The sequence below is a fragment of the Camellia sinensis genome, chromosome 2 (genome assembly GCF_055761805.1).
Source record: "Camellia sinensis isolate YWXY chromosome 2, ASM5576180v1, whole genome shotgun sequence".
Lineage (NCBI taxonomy): Eukaryota > Viridiplantae > Streptophyta > Magnoliopsida > Ericales > Theaceae > Camellia > Camellia sinensis.
In genome coordinates, this window is record NC_138962.1 from 92,377,723 (window position 1) to 92,402,879 (window position 25,157).

General features: G+C 35.0%; 1 protein-coding gene and 1 long non-coding RNA gene across 3 annotated transcripts; one reads left to right on the plus strand and one right to left on the minus strand.

The window, feature by feature from the left end:
• The first annotated feature begins 636 nt into the window (after positions 1 to 636).
• LOC114319570 (uncharacterized) lies at positions 637 to 8,288 on the plus strand. 2 transcript variants are annotated; one of them, XR_014361344.1, is made up of 13 exons: positions 637 to 950; positions 1,048 to 1,128; positions 2,327 to 2,420; positions 3,434 to 3,588; positions 3,688 to 3,806; positions 4,361 to 4,425; positions 4,530 to 4,839; positions 5,020 to 5,249; positions 6,390 to 6,479; positions 6,584 to 6,650; positions 6,851 to 6,904; positions 7,794 to 7,877; positions 8,084 to 8,288. It is a non-coding gene; the product is annotated as an uncharacterized LOC114319570 (long non-coding RNA). The 2 variants fall into 2 exon arrangements; XR_014361345.1 differs by lacking the exons at positions 5,020 to 5,249; positions 6,390 to 6,479; positions 6,584 to 6,650; ... (1 more) ...; positions 7,794 to 7,877; positions 8,084 to 8,288 and adding an exon at positions 4,957 to 5,002 and having other exon boundaries at positions 637 to 1,128.
• Positions 8,289 to 10,138: 1,850 nt separating this feature from the next.
• Positions 10,139 to 12,596, minus strand: LOC114320033 (putative LRR receptor-like serine/threonine-protein kinase RKF3). Its single transcript, XM_028267121.2, has one exon. The coding sequence runs from the start codon at positions 12,483 to 12,485 to the stop codon at positions 10,545 to 10,547; it is 1,941 nt and encodes a 646-aa protein (XP_028122922.2). The 5' UTR covers positions 12,486 to 12,596; the 3' UTR covers positions 10,139 to 10,544.
• Positions 12,597 to 25,157: the final 12,561 nt, after the last annotated feature.

Below are 25,157 nucleotides of genomic sequence, written 5' to 3' on the forward strand. Positions count from 1 at the left end.
GTACTACTAGTTGTTGTCAAAGAAAAGAGACAGTATATTACTACTATCTGTCAAATAGCATATAATCACTATTTGTTTTTCCAACCAGAATATTATTTTGTAAATCCACAGAAAATAATTTTCTTCCGAAATTATTTACGAAGAATGAAAAAGGGAAACCAACAAAAAATTCTGTAAACAGAATAATTCGAATCTGTCTTAAGATTGTTGGAACAAATCTTCTGTGTAAAATAAAATAACTTGAAAATAAATTCAAACAAAATAAATAAATAACATACCAGATTTATTTATCGAACCGAATTAAAATTAAGACCAAGTCGAGTGTGTCACACTCTGTCCTTAAGACAGATTCGCCCCGCTACGGTGCTTACGGTTGAGTGGCGTCTATCTCCCAGGATACAATGATCTTCACAAATTGTAGTAGCACTCCAAACAATTTGTTCGGCGAACCAAACCTGTGTTCTAACTCTCTGAATATTTTTCCCTAAAATTATATATGAAGAATATATGTACTTAGAGCAAAGAGGACAGCAATATAAAAAAAAAAACTGACTGAATTTCTCGGGGCTCTAAACTGCTGGAAAAGTATCTATATATATAGGCAAAAAATTAGACCCGAAAAGGTGCTTCCACTACAGGAAAAAAGGGTTTAGGCGGCGTTTTTTTAATGACGCATTTTAAAACGTCACTTTTTTAATATTTAACGACGTTTATAAAACGTCACCTATTTATTTAACAAAACGACGCCGTTTTATAATATGAAAAACGCCTTCAAATGTGTTGTGCCTCACGCGCTTGGTGTCCCCCTCTTTTCAAACCCTAATTTTGAATCTAAGACTCAGCTAAGACCCAAATCTGGAGCGCTCTCTCTCTCTCTAATAAATCTCAGAGCGATTTCGAAGCTCCACCGCTTGTTCATTCTTAGAGCGAGGTAGCGAGAACCAACGAAGGTGAGCTCCACTGTCTCTCTTTCTCTCTATCTCTCTCAACCCTCTCTAAACCCTTATCAGAGCGATTCAGAGATTCATCTCAATGATTTCATCACAGAGATTCAGAGCGATTTCATCTCAGTGATTTCATCGCAGAGATTCAGATCGGTCTCCACCATCTGCACCATCGTCTACTAAGGTGAGCTCCACTGTCTCTCTCTCTCTCTGAAGCTCCTCCTTCCCGTCTCTCTCTCTCTCTCTCTCTCTCTCTCAGTGATTGATGAGTTGTATGTGCTCTGTTTCAGTAATTGTTTTTCACCAATGAGTTGTATATGATCTGTTTCATTGCCTTATCTTTGTTTGGTTGCTGAGAAAACTGGGAAAAAAATATTAAAGAATATAAATCTGGATTGTTTTCTTTTTTCATGCGCTTGATTTTGCTGTTATTTCAGTTCTAGCATTCATTCATTTGAGATTCAAGTTATTCTGAAATCACATAATTACTGTCCTGTCTTCTAACATTTGATAGAAGGAACCTAGGAGATCTTACGAGCTATTGATCATGTTAGTACTTGCAACTATTCTGAAAAAGAAATTGATAAATGTGATATTTTAGAGTTATCATCCATTCAATTTGGTTAGTATATGACACATTTTCTTGGCCAAAACTAGTGGTCTTTATTACATGTATAATATGCCGATCCACTTGAAAGGGCTTTCCTTGATTAACATTTTTAGTAGAGTTTTGATTATTATTATTCCATTTTCTTTATAGTTGCCATTGAAAAAATTAGCAGAAACATCATTGAAATGAAAATAAGAATATTACAAAATTGGAATGTGAAACAGAAGGAAATATTTCAAAAAATAGAACATTATTTGAGAGAACCAAAACTTCTTGTGTGTCTTATGCGGGTTATATATTGTTAATTGATTTAGAAAATGCTTAATGATCTCATACTTCAGCAAAAGTGTACTAAAGAAGCCTAACGACATGTAAAAAGGAGAAAAATAGTGAATTGATAGCTCCAGTTGGTCATTCATCTTTTTCTGCTGCCCGTATAAGGGGGAAGATGAAGGATACAGCTTTTTCTTCCTGCATTTCATCATAATACAATAAATTGATTCTTTATGTGTCATATGCTCACTTTTGGAGACTTGATCAACACCATTCAAAATTTTATTTCATCATGTAAACTTGTTAGTAACTCACACGAGGCTGTTATTGGTGGTTTGAATGCCATGTGCATTTGAAGTCTTATCTCTTTGTATGGAAATCTATGTGGGACATCATTATAATCTTCGTCATGTAGGTTATTAAGCAATTGATGTTTTGTATCAAGAATCTTAGTCTGTAATGATTCAATGAATGCCTATTTTTTTCTTCTTGCATCCAGAATGCTTGGTTATGAGGGGATGGACGTAATTAATCCTGAGGGAGGCAAAGATGATGCTGAAGAGGAAGCTCAGAGAGGAAGATGGAAGTAGGAGGTGAGTTGTGTGTTATTCTCTTTCTCTCAAGATGTGAAGCTTTTTTACTGAAAGTATTTTTACATTATCAAAATTTTAGAAAGAACGTTATATATATATAAAAAGCCTTGTGAAGATTAAATATTGGCCCGCAAGTAAGCTGGTTTGTATATTTGTCTTAAATGTAGAATTGCTTGTTGCTTTATAACATCACCACAGCATGAGTTTACAGTCCTGACAAACAAGTCTTGTTCTGGAAAAATTACTTCAACCTATATCAACTATAATAGCATATATATAATCCTCTGTATCTGGGATCGCAGGTATCCCAGTTTGGTAATTTACTGTACTGTTTTGTTAGTGTGTAGTGGAATAATTGCAAGTTCAATTTTTTTGTCAGTATAAGGATTTGCCTTGTTAGATATCTAGTCTCATATTTGCAATTAGAGAGGAGGCAATGGTCTCCATAAGAACTTTCTCTTTCTTTTGATTGCTTGTGTATATCTTAGGTTGCCATGCTATTGAAAGTCACCTACATTGAAATTTCTTTATTTTATGCATGCTGAAATCATTATTTTCTCGAAGGAAAAGGATAGTTATTGGAAGATGATGCACAAGTATATAGGGTCGGATGTGACATCGATGGTGACACTTCTAGTCCTTATATTTGAGCCAATGACAATGATACAAATTTATTAAAATATGATGTTAGGTTTCTCACGATTTTGGCTCCCAAATAGCCAAGAATCTAGCAGCCAACAAGTTTTGGCTGATTTGAAATTATTTTATTATTATTTTTTAAATCATGGAGTTTTTTTGCTTGTTGAAACAAAAAGAACATGAATTGTAGGAGTTAAGAGTTAAAATTTAATTTACTATTTTCCTAGGAATTTCCAGTAATCGCATGGAGGATCAGGTTTTGAGAGTTTAAGTTTGTCAGATTAGTTAGTAAGGGGTGGAACATGCAGTATGATTTTTTTTATGCTTGCTCATTATTGGGCTGCTTTACACTGCTTTAATCACAGTTGCAACAGGTACTCAAATTGTAGAAGAGGAGGAGTTGTAGAAGATCGCCAATCCCACTTCCTTTAGGCACTCTTGGATGGCCTTTTCTCGGCGAAACCATCTCCTTCATCTCCTGTGCTTACTCAGACCACCCTGTGACCTTCATGGACCGACGTCGTCACATGTATGTCTATGTTTGATAGAGTTTATCTGAGTTCTTTATTTTTTATTTTAAGAATCTATTTTAGATTGTTTAGACTTTTACTAATAGTCAAGAGTATAGATGAGGCTGCTACCATATTGTTGCCGCAGACCCCTGACAAGATGAGGGAGTTAGTCGAGCTCACGTTTTACAAGCCGCCCAAGATCCTGCCTTCATGCGTCCTCACCGATTTCATTCGAGTAAGGTCTTCAAAACTTTATGCTCCTCATACGCAGACTCATACTGCCTAATTCACTTGTTGGAAACTAGGATTGTATGATTTTGTTGCCTTGTCGAGTCTATAATTAGTGTTAGGTGGGGTCCATTATCTTAAGTTGGAAAATGCTGCAATCATTTGCTGCTCTTTTTACAGAGCCTGACATGGAAATTTGTGGATGACAAGAATTGTAAGTTCGTAATGTACGTCTGATTATGCCATCATCTATTGAATGTAAAAGTTCATTGTCCAACATTAAGAAAAAGAACTTTTAAGCTATCTGAGTTATGCTGCTGATTTTGAATCAGTTTCTGTTTGTGTATAAGATATTGTAGAATTCTTGCGTGTACACCACTTAGCTGCTTTCTACCTGTGAGCATGCTTTACTTTTGACATTATTCTACAAAATACGTAATTTGGAAACCTTTTGAAGCTGGTTTTTTCAATTCTATTTCACCAATTTATATTTATTTGCTTTTGTTTTAGTGGGCTTGAAACTTATTTTGCTAGTTTTTTCTTTTGTTCATGCGATGACAGATGGCTTGTTAAGCTTTTTGTAGCAAGTGGGACATCTTGGTACCCAGCATATTTGGAGACTTTTCGTATGATGTTTCAGAATTATAGTTCAGCCTGTCACTCTACTCAGTTTCATGCTGGTGCATACCATACTTTTTTTTTTTAACTTGAAGTATTTTATATTTTTCAGGTAAAAAAACACTACTTCCATACTCATGATTTGGGCCAAAAAACTGGTTTGCTAAACCTTTCCATTAAAAGGATCTGGAAGATCATTTATACTTATTGAGGATTCATCCGCTCTGATTTTGTTTCCTTCTTCACCAGTGCAACATGAGTGCATACCTCAAGCTATTTTAGGAATGGATGTCATCTGTCAAGAAAAGTCAGGGATGGGGAAAACTGCTGTGTTTGTTCTTTCTACTCTGCAGCAGATTGAACCTGTTGCAGGACAAGTTGCTGCTCTTGTCATGTGTCATACGAGAGAATTAGCTTACCAGGTATGCTGGGAGACCTGGAAGTTAGTATTTAGGCGTATTTGTTTGAGTTCTTGGACATTGTATTTCCAATAATGTGATTTTGTTTCTTAACTAACCATTACTTTTTATTATTTACAGATCTGTCATGAATTTGAGAGGTTCAGTACCTATTTGCCTGACATTACTTTTTATTATTTACAGATCTGTCATGAATTTTGAATCTGGGAAACCTTCAGTCTCAGAGAAACCAATCCCTCAAATCGCTCGCTCACCCGATCGCTGGCTCTCTCTCCCGATCGCTGGCTCTCTCTCTAAACCCTTCACTCTCAGATATTACGATTCAACCTCAGAGTGATTTCGATTTCGAAGTTCTTTCTCTCTCTCTCGATTTGGAACCTCCACCGCCACCACCATCTGCATCGTTGACTAAGGTGAGCACCACTGTCTACAATCTCAATTTCGTATTCTCTCTCTCTCTCTCTCTCTCAAGCTCTTCCTTCCATCGATTCTTCTCCTAGGGTTTACATATGTTTAAGATTTCAAATCTGAGATTTCTCATTCAAATATATATGTTTCAGATCTGAGATTTCTCATTCAAAAATGTGTTTGAGATTTGAGATTTCTTATTCAAAAATATATGTTTCAGATCTGAGATTTTTCATTCAAAAATATATATTTATGACTTGAAATTTCTCATTTGAAAATATATAGTCTTTCCTCATTAAAAATTTTCATTCGAAACAATATCCTTTTAGATATGAGATTTTCAACTCGCTGGGATTTTTTTTGGGTACAGTCTTCTTTTTTATTGTTGATTTTTGAGGGAATTTGATTACTCAATGTTTTGCATATATGAATGACATCCTTGATGAGGTCTGCTGCTATGTTCTGTGTGTTATCAATTCATGCCATATTCATGGAACAAGTGTAATAACTTATTGACAATCTATCCTTGAATGTTATGAGTTTACCTTCAAATAGTTTATGCCAATGGATTTGTTTTACTAGTTTCAACTTATTTTAATAGAGAATTTGAGGTAGTTTGCTATTTGAATAGTAAAATAACAACTTATTTTAAGGTAAACAATTAATATTTTCATGCACCTGATGCTGCTAGTTGACTTGGTTTATCATGTATTTGCTAATGTTCAATGATCCACTAATCTAGTTATAGTTGGTAGTCAAAATGCAAAGAGAAGAGGCTGAAAATGATTAGGCTTATTTTAATATACAAAATTGAAAACAGAGACAGAAAAATTGTAAGTTTTCAAAATTAACAGAAACCCTTAATTCAAAAATAAGAGTGAGTGAACCTCTGTGCACTCTGTCTCTCTCTGCGTGGCTGTGTGTGTGGTATGAGACAGACTTGATGGACGAGTGGATGAATAAGAGAGTCATATGTTATCTACATTCTTATTGCCATATTAGGACTTATGATCTCAAGCATATTAGTTCCAACCTGATGCACTCAAAAGTGCTGCCTTATGAGAATAGTTTCTAGCTCTGTGTTTTCTTTTGTTAATGCTGCTTATTTTTGTGTTTGTTTTTTTTTTTTTTTTTTGAATCTGCAGTGGCCATGGAAGCTTTTCCAACAGCTCTTTGTTGAATAGTGTTGTTGGACATCTCCTGCATTCGTCAATTCTTGTGTCTTATCATGGATGGTGTGTTCTTGATCTTAACTCTTTTATTCTGATATTTGTATATCTGTCTAGATTGAGTTTGTGAAGAAATGGTGTTTGTGCATATGACTGATATATAATTACAGGAGAATTAGCCACAGAACTCACCATCAGAATCATGGACATGTTGAAAATGATGAATCATGGGTACCGGTAATACTTCTATAATTTTCCCTCTTTGCTCATCTTTTTCTGTTAATCCGTTCATAGTTTCATCTTTTTTAGTAGTTGACAATATTCTTGATAATTTTTCATATATGCTAGTATTTAATTAACTACTCTTGTGGTTATAGTTGCCTGAGAAGATATACTTCAATTCCATTTGATTCAATCTTGTTGCACATTTGTCACAGATTTTTGTTATGTGGTTGGACACCGTTACTTGCATGCCTTGGTACTGCAGAAAGGTACTAACTATTTTTTGTTCTCAGTTTTTCCAAATATGCTTAGATTTAATCAATTCCAAAAAAAAAAAAAAAAAAACTACTTTCCCCCAATCTCAGAATCTGGATTTGGTAGTATTCTTAGCATTTGGATCCAACTTTTTTGGCTTGATTTCTTATTTTCTGTGGTTTACTTATTTTTGACAGTTTTTTGTACCTTTCTGGTCATAGTATATGTTTTGTTTGGTGACCAATTGAGTTGGTATGTCTGGTTTTGTCAGTTTTTCTTATGTGACACCATTGGAATTTTATCTTTATGAACTAATTGAATACATGTGTTAGAAATTCCTTGAATTGGTTTATTGTTTCTGTGAGTGCATCCCACAGCGCTCTGTGAGAGTTACCACATTCCACCTCATAAGCTGAAAATGAAAAAGCAAAAATCTTCAGCACTTTTCTATTTGGGTTGCTTCCAGTATATCAGCTCAAGTTCCTGAAATGTGAATATAATTCATCAAAACTCTAAAAATACCCTTGCCACTTTTTCTCTCTAAAAGAAGCTTTGGACCATATCACCAATGCTTTTTCATGTTATCGGTATTTTCCTAAATTAGAGAATAGTTTTCAAAAACAATATAACTGCTTGAAGTCTCGGGCACAACCTAGAAAAGCAATATGAATGCTAGGTGTCCAGAGCACGACCTTTAGATCATGCTACAATCTAGTTGCTCTATGATTTCTATGCACTATCAGGATCATGTAACAAGTCAAATGCAAGATTCAATTAAATTGTGATTGACATGCCTAACTTTCTCAAGGCATACAAGTCAGCCAAAAGAATTTGTATATTCATTATGTTAGTCATATAAGGTGCATCATTTTTCATGTTTTTGACTAGTAATGCGTGCTTCAGGTCAAGGATCATCTTTGATTATATGTGTGGGAATGTTGACTGGCTAGACAGATACATTATACAAGATGTTATCTCAGCTCACAGGTAGATGCTTAAATAACAAATTATTCTAGTGTCTGTATTCTATCTATCTAGGTAATTATTCTACTATCCTTTTCTTTTCTTCTCTTTCTTCCTTCCCCAAAACCCCTCTGCAGGTGTGTGGGAGAGAAGAAATAAAATTTACTCTTTGGAAGCTAAAATCTTTTTTAAGCAGGTGTTTAATTGTGTTTTTTGCTTGTATTTCACAGGTATTCGTATATTGGTGAACTCAGATTCCTATTTTGGCTCAAATAGAGGGGCATCTAATTTTTGTGACTCCTTAATGTCATTCAAATGATTGGTGTGTGAAAGTTTTTTTTTTTTGCACAACCATTGTAAACTATCATTTGATAAGTTTTTATTATGTGAATGGGAGTTATTATTTCATATTAGTGTTATTTTTCAGTTTTATTATAGGTATTTTTTTTGTTTAATAACATAAAATTAGCACAGTTTTTTTTAAAAAAAGAAGGGGCTACCACGGCGTTTTTAAAAACGTTGTTAAATATCATCAGAATTATGACGGCGTTTTAAAAACGTCGCTAAACAGCATGGTGACGTCATGTTACCGTTAGGAGGACTTTTAGAGGCGTTTTATAAAAACGCCGCCTATTGTCATATAGCGACGTTTTTTAAGCGCCATAGAGTTATAGCGACGGCCGCATCTTCGACGTTTGGTACTAAGCGTCGCAAAAGGAATTAGCGGCGTTTTTAATAGATATAGCGGCATTTTTTAAACGCCACTAAAAATCCGATTTCTAGCAATGTTCCTTGAAGTGAACAGGCGCACAACTTATTCCAAACAATTTGTTTGACCGTTGGCACAAGAAACCCACTGTTCAAACAATTTGTAAAGTTGACCGGTAGAGAACTGTTTCAAGTAACTTTTATTAATTAAACTATAGGAATATATATATATATATATACATATATATTAAATTAATGAATATATATATATATATATATTAAACAAATTGAATAGTTTAATAAATAAAGTAAGAGGTACAAATTTTAGGAGATCACTTAAGGACTCAAAATTTGAATTTAGAATTAAATTAAATTCCCACAATTACAAACTTTAGGAAACCACTTAGGAACTCAAAATTTGAATTTAGAATTAAATTAAATTCGCACAATAATTTTTAATGAAAAAATTCAAATGAATTTTATCTAAATAAAAATTAATGTTAGACCCGAAAACGATGTCAACTTCCCATTCACTCATAAATGGTTTTGACGTTCCGTCTTCACCGTGTGACTTGCCACGCGACAAGGAACACGTCACCTCTTCGGACTCATCCCAAAGACGTTTAGGACCCACTCAAATTGAGCTAAAAAATATGCCTATATTAAACCATTTTTCCAACAAGTGGTTCATCTGGAGAAACAAGATAGATACAAAGATAGTGGTGGCACTAGTGGTAAAGGCAGTACTAGAAGTAGCAAATGTAGTTGTCAGACGAGCGACTAGTTTACTGTCATGGATGGACTGTGAATACGAGGATTGGAGTTTTGAAAAGAAATTAGGAAGCGGGAAGATGATGATGGAGAAAAAGTATTTAGTAGAACCTTGGGTCCAGAAGATGGCTACGACCACCATTAATGAGATGGAAATCACAAAAGCTTAATCTATAGCTATGATATTATGTTGGAAAAATGGGAGAAGAGAAAGAAATATTGTATTGAAATTGATGATTAGCTATTAAAATATAAAGGCCTATTTATCGGCTTACAATATGGAAATGCAATATTGTGGCAATATTCTCTAACAACCCTGATAATTTTGAATGATCTTGTGATCATAGTTCTATAAATGGAAGATCATCAAGGATTTTCACTTCAATTACACTTTTCGAGAGTAGCGTTCTTCGGTGAATTCTGAGAATTTGAGCTTGGGAGCTTTTATGGATTTTGGAGTGGCTTATTATCGTAGATTTGATATTAGCGTCATGAATTCAGCATTAAAGAAGCAATTATGTGTTAAAGATGGCATTGGAAGAGGCATTAGGGATTGAGGCAATTGGGGCATAGATTCACTAAGTGATTGTGTGGGAATTTCTAGTGTGATTTCCTATTCTTCCAAGTAGATTACTTTGGTGGCTATTGGATGTGTTCCAATTGTGGTTTTCCCTCTTGTCCTTTATTTGTTTAGATCTACTTTGATTTGTATTGAGTTAGATTAAATCTAAATTTGATTGAGTGAATTGTTTAATTGATTGAGAGATCGATGGAAATGAATTCTCAAGAAACAACTGCACGAATCATTGGGCCAACTTCTCTCTCCTTTATTTTCAAATATAGGGTGCCAACGGACAAAATAAGATAAGATAAGAATAGAATAGGATAGAATTATGCTAGTTGCTAGAAAAACTCGAAAGTTTATAATAATCTATATAAGAAAACCTAATTTAAATAAAACATAAACTTGCTACCAACTCTCTTACACAATTGGTGTCTAGGCGAGTTGTAGTAAGTGACCTATTGTGGAGCAGATGCCAGGGTTCGAATCCTACAACCGATTATCAAAAAAAAAAAAGAAAAAAAAAAAAGAATTTACTCAAACCAAGTAATGGTTTCATTCTTCTTATCTATACAACGGAAATATGCACTCAATCGATCACAATAAATGAATGTAACAGAGGCTGAAGCAATCCCTCCAAATTAGATGGCTCACACTGCATGTTCTAGAGAAGTGTCATCTTCTTCCTTGTGGTCCAATTTTGAATGACTACTCTCAGAGGATTGTTGATCAGTTGAGATAAAATCAGAGACATTGGGGGTATCTGATTCCTTGATATCATCTATGCCTTCTAGAATAGAAATTGGGTAATCTGGAATTGACGGTACAACTCCAAGATCACGAGTTTCCATTATCATTACAATCTGTTCCATATTTGGTCTGGCATGGAGCAGTGGATGAGCAGAAACAATAGCAAGCAGAACATATTTTTCCATTACTTCTGGCAATGCCATGTCAAGCATCCCTTCTTCAATAACATCGAGCGGGTTCCCTTTCCTCACTTGTGACCAAGCCCAATCTGTCAAAAGAAGAGGTTGCCCATTTTCAACTGACACAACTGCTTGTTTCCCACTCAGAAGTTCAAGCAGAACTACCCCAAAGCTGTATACGTCACTTCTCTCGGTTAATTGCCCATATAAAGCATACTCAGGTGCTACATAACCAAGAGTCCCTGCCATCCTAGTACTCAAATGTGAAAACCCGTCAGGGGTAAATTTTGCCAATCCAAAATCAGCAAGTTTTGGTTCAAATGCCTCATCCAAAAGTATATTACTAGCTTTCACATCTCTATGAATGATGGCAGGTTGTGCCCCGTTGTGTAAATAAGCCAACCCGCGTGCTATTCCAAGAGCAATCTTTCTACGAATTGGCCAACTAAGCTTTGTTGTCCCTGATCCAAAAAGATGGTCATACACACTTCCATTGTGCATCAAATCGCACACAATTATTCTCTGGTGGGGTCCCAGAGGATCCGTTGCAATGCAATAGCCCCTCAAGGCGACAAGGTTTACATGTTTAACGCTTGCAATGACCTGGACTTCGTGTGTGAAATTTTCATCCCCAAAAGCAGAACAATTCTTGAACCTTTTCAATGCAACTTCAGACCCATTTGCTAATATGCCTCTGTAAACATTCCCATATCCTCCTCTTCCAATTAAATTTCTCCTATCGAAATTCTTAGTCGCCTCTTTCATATCTTCAATTGTAAACTTCACCAAGGTTGTACTTCCATCCAATAACCCAAATCCCAAACCCGAGCATCTTGCAACTTCAGCAAAATTTTGTATCTTCTTCCTCGAACGATTGAGCAACCGCCAAAGAAGCCAAACCGAAAAAACAGATCCAAAGAAGCCAGCAACACAACCAAAAACAACCCCAAGAAGCATAATCTTGTGTTTTCTGTTGCCTGGAATGGGTGAAGTGGGTGGATTGAGTAAAATCTTGAACAAACACTTGGCAGTTGCCGGATCAGTAGGCCCAAAATCATTAGCAAAAGCAGCAGCATACATATGTGGATACCCACTACAATCTGAGAGGTTCCCATTTGTCGAGCCAAAAAAATAAGCATCTTCGATACTCGACAGGCTGGCAGTACATGAGTCACATGAAGAACTGTCCCCCAGTGGCTGATTACAAGAGCTGTTCACTTTCTGTAATTCAGGTTGAGAAATCAAGGCTTCGAAATCTGACCGGGTTGTAATATTCGAACAAATGTTTGTTATCCAACTGATCTGAGGCCAACAATTGGACCGAAGATCGAATCGTCCCAGAGCTTCAGTTACTAAAAGCTGAATTGAATTAAAACACGCCTCGGATGTGTTAGGAGGAGGACTGAAGCTGCCAGTGGTTCGAAGATACTCTGATCGAACTACGCGAAAACCTTCACGAATGTTAAAACACTCAGTTGGAACATCACTGAACTGGGTCGTGTATGGGCTCTTCATCGTCATCTGAAGAACAGTAAAGTTCATTGGACAACGAGGATCAGGAGCTAGGTTTTTTTGTTCAAATTCATTGGCAATAGACTCTGAACTGGTAATGCTAGAATACCCAAGAAGTAATCCAAGAAAAATGGATAGGAAGAGAGACATTTTGGTTGAAGATTTTGAGTTCGTTGAATTTGGGAAGTGGGGGCTAGATTGCTTTTGACTCAGATTTAGAATTGCACTTTGTTTTGACAGTTATTATAAAGGAATACTTGAGTCTTTATCTGATTAAGTAAAAAATGGGTTCTATTGAATGGAAAAAATGGGTTCTATTGAATGTTCTTTGATTCTTGTGTTGACTATTAATTTGGACTTTTGGTGCGAAGGTGGGCGATTGACCACTTCTAATGGAGCTTATGTTTTGAGTCTTTTGAACTTAACCAGGATCCAACCATTTTGTTTTTTTAATGATTCACGGCTTAAATGAGGCGAGTTAAATGTAAGAGCGTACAAGGATCGGATTGGTCTGATTTTATAATAAATTAGGAATTGAGCCACATGAACTAATTTTAGAGAAATTAGAATTCTAACTGAACCGCGGATCAAAATCAAATCATAAAAACTAGTTTGGTTCGATTCAATTTTACGGTTCTAGAAATTTTATATAATAATAAATACGATATATATATATATATATTATTTTAGTAAATAAATTAGCAATAATTAATTTGGTTAAGTTGGTTAGAATTTATAAGAGTTATATTTTATTTTATACAAATAAACAATAAATAAATATATCACGACCCAGTTTGGTTTGGAACTATAACCAAAACCTTGGAATCACGAACTGGATTTATTTCAACGGTTTCACTATTTTCAAAACCAAAATCAGAACCAAAAGTAATAAAAATCAGACCAAATCAACGGTTTAGACCTAATTGGATTGATTTGTCAATTCCACTAATTTTTTTGGTACACCCCTAGTTAAATCAAGTATTAAATTTTTTAAGCATGATTTAAAAATTTAACGAGATTTAAAAATATTTTGAAGCTTAGATTGTTTGTCTTTTTAACTGATTTCAAATGAGTTTTGATTCAACTGAGCTTGAGTACTTTAGTTTTTTATTATGTATATATGTTTAGTGTGTGAATTCTACTCAAATTACAAAATTTAAAATGTATTTAAATTTGAGTTGTTTACATATTTAATAAATTTTTAAGCCAAACATGAATTAAGCTTAAATAATTTAGCTTGTTATATACTCTTGGGAATTTGGCACACAACACATAAAATGACTCGAACTGTAAATGTAATTAGAGGTTAGGGTTGGTCAAATTTTTGGAGTGATTATTCGGTAGTTTGAGAGTACGGCCATGTGATATTCTATAATAGTGTGATTGGTGGAGAAAGTGGAGTATTAATTATTTATGTTGAGTGATTAAGGAACATGATGAGGCATAATGAATGACAATTGGTAAGAAAGGATGACCACGTTATATTCTGAGACTATTATATAATTTTTCCACATAAACATGAATATGACATAACACGACAACATGAATATTAAATGGAGGTTTGTATTAGATTAAACACGTGGACCTCAAACACTACTTGTTTGACCCGTGTAATAATCTGTGTCGACACGTGGACACACACCCACTATTAACTTGGAAGTAACCTAAATACAAATACAATCTGAATATAATAGCATAGAATATTAAATGTTTTATTCCTAGCCAATAAATTATTTTGGTATTTAAATAAAAACATGTTTTGTTTTTAAAATTTTGTTGGATGTTTGAATATTAATGGGTGACAATTGCTAAAATTGAATATGTGGAGGATTAATAATAAACATTATGAATTATTTTCATGAATATTAGCGTATATATTAATTCAAAATATTTACATTCTTATGAAAGTGCAAATAAAATCCCTGTCAAAAAATATAACTCTCACTTATTGCAACTCACACCTTTATCTTTAAGTTAAATCCACTTAAATATAATTTTTTATTATCTGTATGATCCTTATGGGTGATAATGTACCATCACTATGTATATAATTGATGTGAAACATATTTTCTTAAAATATGTTGTACTATACGCTTATAATCTAAAACAAATTATTATGCTAAACATGTTAGGCGGGTTGTGTTTGGATTGGCATAATAATAAGTAGGTCAGGTTAGGTTAGGTTAATATCAAGAAAATTGACACGTTTAGTTAAATGGATCATGTTAGTGTTAGAGTATTTTGAATATGAACTGGAAATGACACAAGCACGACATGATTCCTAGCTCTAACCTTGAGTTAAAAAAAAATTATTAATAAAGTAGCACGTGTCATGTACGGGATAAAAATATATATTTAAAATAAATAAATTTCCATAAATATTAATTAATTAATTAATTTAACAGATAAATCAAATGAAATTATTAATTATACTTATACCTTCAGTTCTTATTGAAAGCAAAAACATTTGTTATGATGACATTTTTAAGAAAAATATTTCGGATATTGATTAAGGCTGAATTGTACAACATTGAGGCCGTTAATTAGGATCTCTTAACTTACTTGTCAAACTATAAATTTTATGTCTGTTAAATGTCAATCAAGTTGTACATAGTCGGAGCATAAAATGGACAAAAATATAGAATTTGGAGAGAAAACAGCTTCTTGCATGTGCGTTGACTTTCCTACACGTGTGTTGACTTTCCTTGGAAAACGGGCCCGATGTTTTAAACCTGTTGCAAAGACAGCAGAAGTATAAATAGGCAAGAATGAGGCTGGATTAGGGTTCTGAAATCTATTCTGGAGAAAATGGAGACTAGGGTTTTAAGGAAGTGACTTTCTTCTCAACTTAAAGGAGACTTCTATGGGGGCTTATTCTTCATCCTCTTCCTCTTTACATTCCTCCATGAGTGAGTAGGTTATTCTTTTCTAGGGTTTTGATGAAACTCTAGACATGTAATTACGTTTTCTTTTTAATTTTTAATTATGTAAAGGTTTCGACAATTATATGGTGTTTCAGAAGTTTCATATATATATTTTCCATTATTTCTTCAAGTATTCGGTTTTCTGTGATTGTTGAATGTTTCCATACAATAGTTTTCTATTCTTTCACATTCAAAGTATGAGACGAACCATACTACGAGGGACGAGTCGTGTCACTACCCTAGTTTAGAGTGAACAATTCGTACTACTTGAGATGGTTCATACCTGTACATTGAACGTGATGATTTTCTTGTTAAATGCTTTGAACTTGTAGTTGCGAAGCATTATTCCGTTCGAACCGTAACATAATTAATTTCAATTTGAAATCCTATTTACGCAACTAGTGGTGAATTAATTGCCCTAGATTTTTTCCCAAATCAGTAAATTCATCTTTAGTTATAATTGCTAGTTTATTCGCTTTGTTTAATTTAATTATTATTAGTTTATGAATCCTTCAATCTTTTTATCAAAATTAATTTAAGAATTTAGCATTTAAATTAGTTTAATTTCACAATTGTCCCTGTGGATCGATACCTGGACTTGCCATTATTTTGAAAGAATTTGATATAGTTTAGTGTTTATTTTTGGTGTGTGTAACGACCTATCAAATTTTGATTAAAAAAAAAAAACACTCTTTTAATTGTACTCATTATATTATATGATATGATATGTGTTAATTTTTAATTTGGCACATACTCAACCTATAGAGTCAACTCTATTACCATATGATTTTGGTTGAATTTATGGGATCAAGATCCTCTATAGAGAAATTGCCTCTCCAAATCGTATGGATATTTTCAAACCAAATTTGTTTTCCTTCATAGTCCATAGTGAGGGGGTTAACAATCTGTGGATGTTGAAATTTGACTTCACAACCAATCAAGTCTCATCGCCGAGATTCAGGAAACAAAACTGAACAACACGCAATAGAAATTGAGAAGCCCAACACCTACATACAAGAAAACAACAAATATCGATGACTCGTCCACCCAGGGGTACTCCGACGATCAAGTCAGTCACCTTATCTGTCAAAGATAATGACTCAATCAAAATACTCATAGAGTAAAATATACTTTAGACCCACGGGGGTGCTTTCATTTTATAATGAACAATGCCCTCATTCCCTAAAAATCTTACTTCATAGGACTCTATCCCTTACAAGGATATTAGTTATCCATGACTCCTCCTATTTAGATGAAAACACTCTCTCAAGAGTCCATCATTATCCAAACTGGTAGCCTGATATCATCTAGGACTCTCAGTCCTTGTCCGAATATCTCGAACTCCAGTATGATTGCATCATATCTCGGCAATCCAAGACCACCCACGTGGTACCTCGACTAAGCACCTAGGCCATGTGGACAACCCAAAAGTATGTCCCAACAACTACCCCTAGGTTCTATTACCTTGGCAAATTGAGGTGATGGAACCTACGTTGTTTGTTCTCTCAACATGTCGGCTAAACAACATGTCAGAAGATACTCATCCAACCGAGATCATGACAAATTAGTTTCAAGAAACAAGGACCCACACGCATCCACTCATCAAGTACCAAGAACTAGGATACTCTATCTCGTTCAGATCTAACATCCCAACTAGGATCACACTACTAGCTGAGGTCATCACTTGGTAGTTCAAAAATTCAAGACTTTTAGTCGGTTTCTTCTAACAAACTCTAAAATCGTCAAAACAAACATCATGATATGTCACCTTCCCATTGGTTCATACCCGTCATATCAACTAATACATCCCATCACTCCTGACCTATGTTGCCTGATGTTACCTAATGACATCTGTCACATACTTCCCAAGGAATTAAAATCATTTCATTTTGCCGTCTCTTCCACTTACCAAAACTCTTCTCTCTTCTCCTCAACTCCTCACTTCATGCATTCTGTCTTTCTTTCTTCCTAGAATTTCTCTCTCTAAACTTCAAACCTTCATTGTTGACCCTTTGAAGTTCTCTACCGCAATCACTCTGATTACCGTGTCCAGCGACTGTTCAAACATTCTACTTCTACCAGCTGACATAGTGAAAATCAATACGTACAGTGAGTACGAACACTTCACATTGATGATACGAAACTCTATCTTGGTAACCTTCATTACTCTTCCTTCCAACACTTAACATTTAGATTTTTTTTTTATCTGACAATTTGTTTCTTTTACAGTCTATCCAACATGCCCACTCCTTCAGAACTTAAGTTGACCTCAACAAGAAAGAACTGACCAAGAAAACACAAGAGGCAGTGAACTACCTTCAAAAACTCAACCACTCCGAAACCCTGAGAAAGAAGCAAATAGACGCAGTCAAAGTTGCCAAGAATGCTAAACAGAAAGCCGAGGCCACAAGTAAGGCGGCCAAAGAGAAAGCTACCCTCGCCAAGAAGAAATTGGTCGAAGCACTCACTGCCAAAGCAGCGGAAATCAAGGACACCAACGCCAAGGCCTATGAGGAAGGAAAAGCTAACGTCAAAGAGGGCTACCAAAAAAAGATCAACATTGCTTACAACAGAGGCTCTATTCTCAGTTGGAATGTTGCAATGAAAGAACTCTATGTCCTCGAGGACTCACCACATTGGGATCTATCAAAGTTGTCCCTGCTTTCCCCCCCTCCAGAACTAGCTAACACACCGGCCGTCGACTCTAAAGAAGAGGAAGACGAAGAAGAAGAAAAGAACCCACTGCTAGCACCAAGTCCCTCACTTTTAATGATGAAGTCATGGATCTAACATGGGATGATGATGAGGTTGCTAAGAGCACTTCCTCTGTCACTAAAGAGGCTAACAAGATGGTAGCTGGCAGAAGTGCCAAAAAGACTCTGAAGGACATTGACGAAGAGATCGCAACTGGCTCCGAAGTTGAAAAGATCGACATACTGACCACTGAGGCTGACCCAATGCCAATCGCCAAAATTGGTCAGCCTGAAACTCCTACTGTTGCCATTCCTGAAACTAGTACTTTGGATATTTTCTTGTATTTTCATTTTGCTTCGTACTTTAAGTTGTCTCTCCTTTCTTGCTTTTGAACAATGATCTTCTTTTGAACAACACTCTCTGTTTTTGCAAGGCTGAAGTGCTTTCTGACATAGTTGAACAACTCTATTTTGTGAATGCATTTATGTTTTATGCTAAGTGTTGGATGTCTTCTTTACTTCTGTTGATGAGTGCCTTTCTTTACTTCCATGTCTTCAATACTTGCTTCTCAAAAAACTCCTGAGTGTAACGTTTTGGATTTGAATCTCATCTTCGACAACACAACTACCTCGAATTACATCATTCCGGGTATAACTATTATCTCTAAGGATACAATCGGTTCGGTACGGTCGATATTTAGGTAAAATTTTTCACTGAATCGATCATATCGATTTTATTATTGTGAGCACCAATACAGATCGTTTCTTCCATCAAACCGCACCAAACCAAATCGATTCAATGGAAACAATTCATTTCAGTGCAGTTTAATCAGTTTAAGAACTTTCAAACTTGAGCCATTTTTTAATATAATCACTAATCTATACAAAAATATTAAATTAGTTATTTTTCGCCACTTCAACTATATCCAATCAATCCATTTAATAAATAATTTTCAATTCCTAGATTAAAAAAATAGAAACAAAAAAATAAATAAAAAATAGTATGGCTTCAAGAATAACGAGTTAGAGTTAATATTATATATAATAAGAATTTAAAATTTTAAGTTATGGAGATGATAATATTAATAATTTATTATACTTATTAGTATTATTAGATTATATATATAAATATATTATAAATACCATATATATTGAAACAGTCTGTTTCGGTTTAGTTTAGTGTACAAGGTGGTTGAATCGATACCAAATCGAAAACAAAAAAAAATTAAATTTAAAAATCGCACAGACCGATTTTTGTCTTAAAAAAAAGGACCAAATATAGACTTCACAGTACTAACTACCTCGACTTTTCATTACAAATTAACCAGGTCAACAAACAAGCATCACTGCCCCATGGAAGAGTCATAGTTAATATCGTCTTGTTTCTCGTTGAAACATCCCTTTAACTTAGTTCCACTCTACCTTCTTGGTAAGGCCAAGTTAAACCTCCAGCTTCTCTTTGAAGCATCACATCAGCCTTACTTGATCCAAATTTTCTACCAAAGTTACAAAATAAGATCATACAAGAATCAACAATAATTGAAGCGAACAAATCGAACTAATTTTATAAATCAAAACTTCTGCTAACAACTTCTAAGTTACATGAAAAGAAAACTAATGAAAGAAAAACTTCAAATTACTGGTGTTCCATGGTCTTGGCAACTGCTTGTCATCACAATCATCAAGCGGATATACTCCTGAACCGGCAACCGAGATGATCTTATACGGTCCTCCCCAACCTCGGCCAAGTTTGCCCTCCCTAGGATCTTTCTTGTTATCGACAACTTTCCTCAGAACGACGTCGCCTACTTTGAATTCTCTCGGATTGACTTTTTCATTGTATACTCTAGCAAGTCCTTGCTGGTATGCTATAGACACCCTATTATGACCGGCTCTAAGACTTGGGCACTTTCTTTTGATTACCCGATGATGAAAACAAGAATGTGTTTTTCACATAATCCTCAATAAAAAAGATAAAATTTGTGCTTCATTTCCAATCCTAAGCCTGTTTTGGCCAAATGCTTAAATCCCATTCAAAACTCTCCTTCGAAACTTTCTTTCCGCCTTTTGTTTCGAATATTTTCATAGTGTTCCGAGGCTCATTTTTAAACTTCAAAATAAGACATTTTCTAAGAAAATTGAGCAAAGAAACTTGTGAAAATAGGAGGAAATGATGATAATTCTATCGAAAAATCTTATTTCATGCAAAATAGTCAAGCCACAGCCAACTTTTTGGCCGGCCAGCCATTTAATTGGTCGGTTAGCCAAGGAATTGGCCGGCCAAGCAAGGAATTGGCTGGCCGGCTAATTTGCCCAGGACCATGACAATTTCGGCAGAATTCTTGTTGAAAGTGTGTGGGTCATGCCATTTTAGATCTTTCTGGATATATTCATGCACGAGATGTGTGACACCCTAAATGATTAATTAATTTTAACATCGCGCTAATATCAACAAATATATATATATAATATTTTTAATTTAATAGTTATATGTGCTAAAATATAATTTAATTAGGGGGTCATTGTGTCCTGTTAAAAAAATGGCATATCATTATTTTAAGAATTGGGCCAAAGTGAAATTAAGTCTAAAGCTAAGCAAATATTGTAGATAAGAATTAAGTCTTATGGATAAAGATATATCTAGAGCAACACGTCATGATCTGGGTATCCTCATGGATTGATGCCCACAGCTTGCCTTAGTATAAATAGGGAAAATGGGCTGGTAAGTTGAAAGCAAGGAAAAAATAAGGGAGGTGGGGTGCAGTAAACAAAAGTAAAAACCAGGGATCAATATTAAGGTGAGTGATATTATACCTTGAGTCACCATAAAATATTTTACGTATATCTTTACTTACCACACATTATTTTATGCAATTCATGTCTTTTAAATTATACTAATGTTTCAATTACGTTAATTATTTTATAAACCCTATTTGCTTAAATTAAAACCCATGGATATGATCGTTTAAATTTTAAAAATTATTGGACAATGAGTGCATACATACTTATTTTTGTGAGAACCACCACCAGAGTACCCCATTGGGGGACTTAAATAGCCATTGGCCTCTGATTGGTCACTTTGTGGCCTTCTGTTTGTCATAGATCCATTGACCTCTTTTCTGATTGTCATTATGTACCGTGGTTATGACTATTTTATTTATATTCTGAAATTCATTTGTGCTATTTAAATTCTTGATTAACTCCAATTACTTAACGTACAATGTTTTAGCCTAAATAATTATCCATGATGATTTTGGTGCCCTATATTCTTGATATAATATTTCTCACTCTGCTCTGTGCTTATAACTGTTATCCCTTTTCAGCTGATGAAATGGTAGGAAAAGTGGTAACCTCATGTAATGGGACTAGCACGACACTTAATGCAGACATTTTGTATTTTTGTAATAATTGTCCGATCATCAATAAAATAAAATAAAAAGACCCGAGGAATGTTTTTTTTTTATAAAATTATTGAGTATTTTGATTATTTTATTACCTATTAATTTCTTTAGTACTTTATCTTGTCTCCAACTGCGCCATTTAATTTGTTAAAAATTAGCTAGTTACGAAATCCAGCCCTGAGCACCCGGGGTTGGGTTGTGACAAATGTGGTATGAAAGCCAGGTTAAAAACAATAAATAAATAGATAAATAAAATTAAAAAAAAAAATTATATATATATATAAATTAATATTTCTAGACTATTCTGATACATTGGTTACCATATGCGTGATCTTTTCTTTGCACCATAGTCAATTTTTATGTAATGGAGAGATGTCCGAGCAAAATCTCAATGAGTCATTCTGGTTTGAGCTCGAGACCATGAGTCTAGAATTGATCTTAGAAGAGCACCACACCTCCGTCTCACCAGAGGAATCAAGAGACTCCAAAAGTATAATTAGACAGCTACACCCAGTCCTAGACCAATTGACGAATCAGACGATATACGTGCAAGTTGATCCTAACGACGTAGCATTCTTGCGTTGGAGACAAAGCTCCAGCTATACGCGAGGAAGATACCTTAAACCTACCGATATTGTCAGCATCACTCTAGGACTAAACGACCCCTGCCTCATCATTGTGCCTTTGCCCTCAATGTTTGCTGAAAGAAGAGGAAATATATTTCCCATCGACCATATATTGACCAACACCCCAACCCTCTGGACATTATTAATGTCAAGAATGTTGATTTCAGGAATGGCTTGACATATCTCGAGACACCTTTATGGATCACTGACTGAGCATTTTGGGGATATATACAGTGTGTCCCCATTTACGTAATCTAGGCAACATGGGTTTATTTTGGAGTAGTGCAGCTAGGTTGGGAGTTTGAGCTCCTTATGCAGCATTATTTTCCATGGTTGTTTGACTCCCCGATCTAGACTACGGAAAGGATGGCTCTTTTTGTGAGTTGACCACAATTAGTTCTAATCCCTATTTTTATACTGACAGGATTTGACTCTGACATGACTTCCGACTTATATAGCACTAACACCATATGTGTATGAATAATAAAACTGGTGTTTATATATATATATATATATATGTATGTAATACTGGTAAATATGTGCAATGTTTATTAAATTATTTTTCTAAATCTATAATTGTAGTAATGGCCAATGATTATAATGAAACTAGATCGTCAGCCAATGGAACATAATCAATGGAAAGAATCATGGAAAGAGCAATTACCATCTTTCTACAAGCCCTATAAAACAACATAAACAATGGAATACCAGAACAGTGAGAAGAGTCGGCTACGGTGAAGTAGTTCCAAGATTTGAAACTGACCACATTCATCGGGCAGCTCAAACCCACTGGTAGCAGAAGCCTGGGTCAGGGACATGGAGAAAATTTTTCACACACTATCTTGTACAGAAAGACAGAAGGTAACTTTCACTACATTTACCTTCAAGGATGATGGGAATGATGGCTTCTTACCTTAGAGAAGGAAGAAATTATAACTTGGGCAAGATTCTTAGAGGTATTTTACGAAAAATACTTCCCCGAATTTGGTAGCTAACTAGCTCGATTTGCGACATATGTCATTCCCATCGAAGCTCAGAAGGCTAGAAAGTTTGAAGCTGGCTTAGTTGATGATATCAAAAACAAGATTGAGGTTCTAAAACTGCCAACTTATGTAGAAGTAGTGGATCGAGCATACATCGCCGAAAAAGGGATTAAAGCCTCATGTTTTGGGGAAATGAGCTAGAAGAAACGATTTTGGAAAAGAGTCAACAGAGGATCTGGTATTGCACCCCCAAACAAGGCAAATACAGGCTTAGCCAATTTGGGCAACCAAAATCTTGCTACCTACAATAGCAATGCCATTCTGAATTGTCCTACTTGTAAAGGGACTCATTGGGGATGATGCCACCGAAACACGAGAGCATGCTTTAGATGCAGTCATGTTGGCCATTTATTGAGAGATTCTCCAAAGTTCACCAATCTTATAGTAGGGCCCACTAAATTAGCCTAGAAGCCCGCAGTACCTACAGGTGTGAGGAAAGACCAAAAACACCAAGAGAGAGCTTTTGCCTTAGTGCCTAAACTCAGAGGTCACCAAGAATGTTGTGTCAAGTACACTTTCTATCTGTGGACATTTAGCCCATGTTCTCATTGACTCTAGCTTAACCCATTCTTTTGTTGCACCATACTTTACTTCCAAATTAACATCGGCACCAGAACCCCTTGGGATATATACTATATGTGTCTTTTCTTTATGGTAATTTTACCCTTAGCGCTGGTGTATATAAATCTTGCATTATAGCCTTGAAAGGTGAAACTTTATACGTAGATTTTATTTACCTTTGTATTAGTAACTTTGATGTGATGCTAGGGATGGATTAGCTTGCTACCAACCATGCTTCTATTAATTGCATAGCCAAAAAGGTCTCTCTTCAGTCACCAAACCAACGCAAGCTCATCTTTGATGGAACTAGAGTCTCCACCTCTCCATGCATTATATCATCCATGATGGCCCAACAACTTCTGAAGAAAGGTTGTTGTAATTGTATGAGTTATGTGATCGTAAGTGGACCCTATAACATGCCTAGGAGGTACCCGTGCGCATTAAACAGTTTGGACCCTCAGTCTCTTTGATCTAGCCTCACTAGTGCACTGTGAAACATAGATGAAAGACCAGATTTGAAAACTTTTAAAAAATCCATTTTATTACAAAACATTTTGCCAGAAATGGACTGCGTCATCAGATCTCAGAGTCGCCACCTAATATTTTTGGAAAATTAGGAAACCCATGACTCGTGCCAAGGCCACTGTTCGTCATAACCAAAGTTGTCTCGATTCGGAACCTTAGGTATGAGAGGGGAAGGTCATTAATTGAGCACCCCCACTCACCCGATCAAAAGATAGGCATTTACTAAACCATGATATGAATTTTATTTATTTTATGTGTTCATATTTCGATCATTTAATAAATCCTAAAAATTACTATGTGAAGCATACAAGTATAGACTATGTCATTTATTTTGGAATAATTTGATTTCATGTAGTTTTGAAAGAGTTTTGGAGATGTAAAACATAACTAAGTTGAGTTTACAAATATGAAAATCAACACTATTCCAAATTAAGCGACATAACCTCCATCCACTGGCATTCATACAGTTATATCAAATAAGCAAGTAGCCACATGGTAGAATGCCCAAACATAATAAGAAAAACGAACACAAACGGGATGCTAAAGGATAAAAACTTACATATATACCGACGTCCCTCGAACATTTACAAAATAAAATATGCATGATCCTATATACAAAATCCTAATGCAATACATACACACAAAATCCTAATGCAATACATGTCGGACAATCTTCACTGTATTTAAATTAATTAAATTTTGTTGTGTACTAAACAACAACCAGAATAAAAAGAAATAAAGAAAAGGAGAGAATTTGTTTGATTACAAAAATCAAACTTGAAATAAAATTAAATAAATAAAAAACAGATTTTATTTTGTTACAGAAACAAAATTAAAATCTGAATAAATAAACAAATAAAACAACACTGAAAGTAAATTAAATAACTTACTTGATTTAATTTCTTTGAATAATTATTTGATCAAGTCCAGTGTTTGACACTGTGTCCTTAAGACAGATTCGTCCTCTCCACGGTGTTTTCAGAATTTGGACGTCTATCTCCCAGGATGAAATGATCTACCACAAACAATAGCAGCACTACAAATTGTTT

Coding starts and splice junctions, on each gene's coding strand:
- LOC114320033 (XM_028267121.2), bottom strand. CDS start 12,485: ATGTCTCTCTTCCTATCCATTTTTCTTGGATTACTTCTTGGGTATTCT.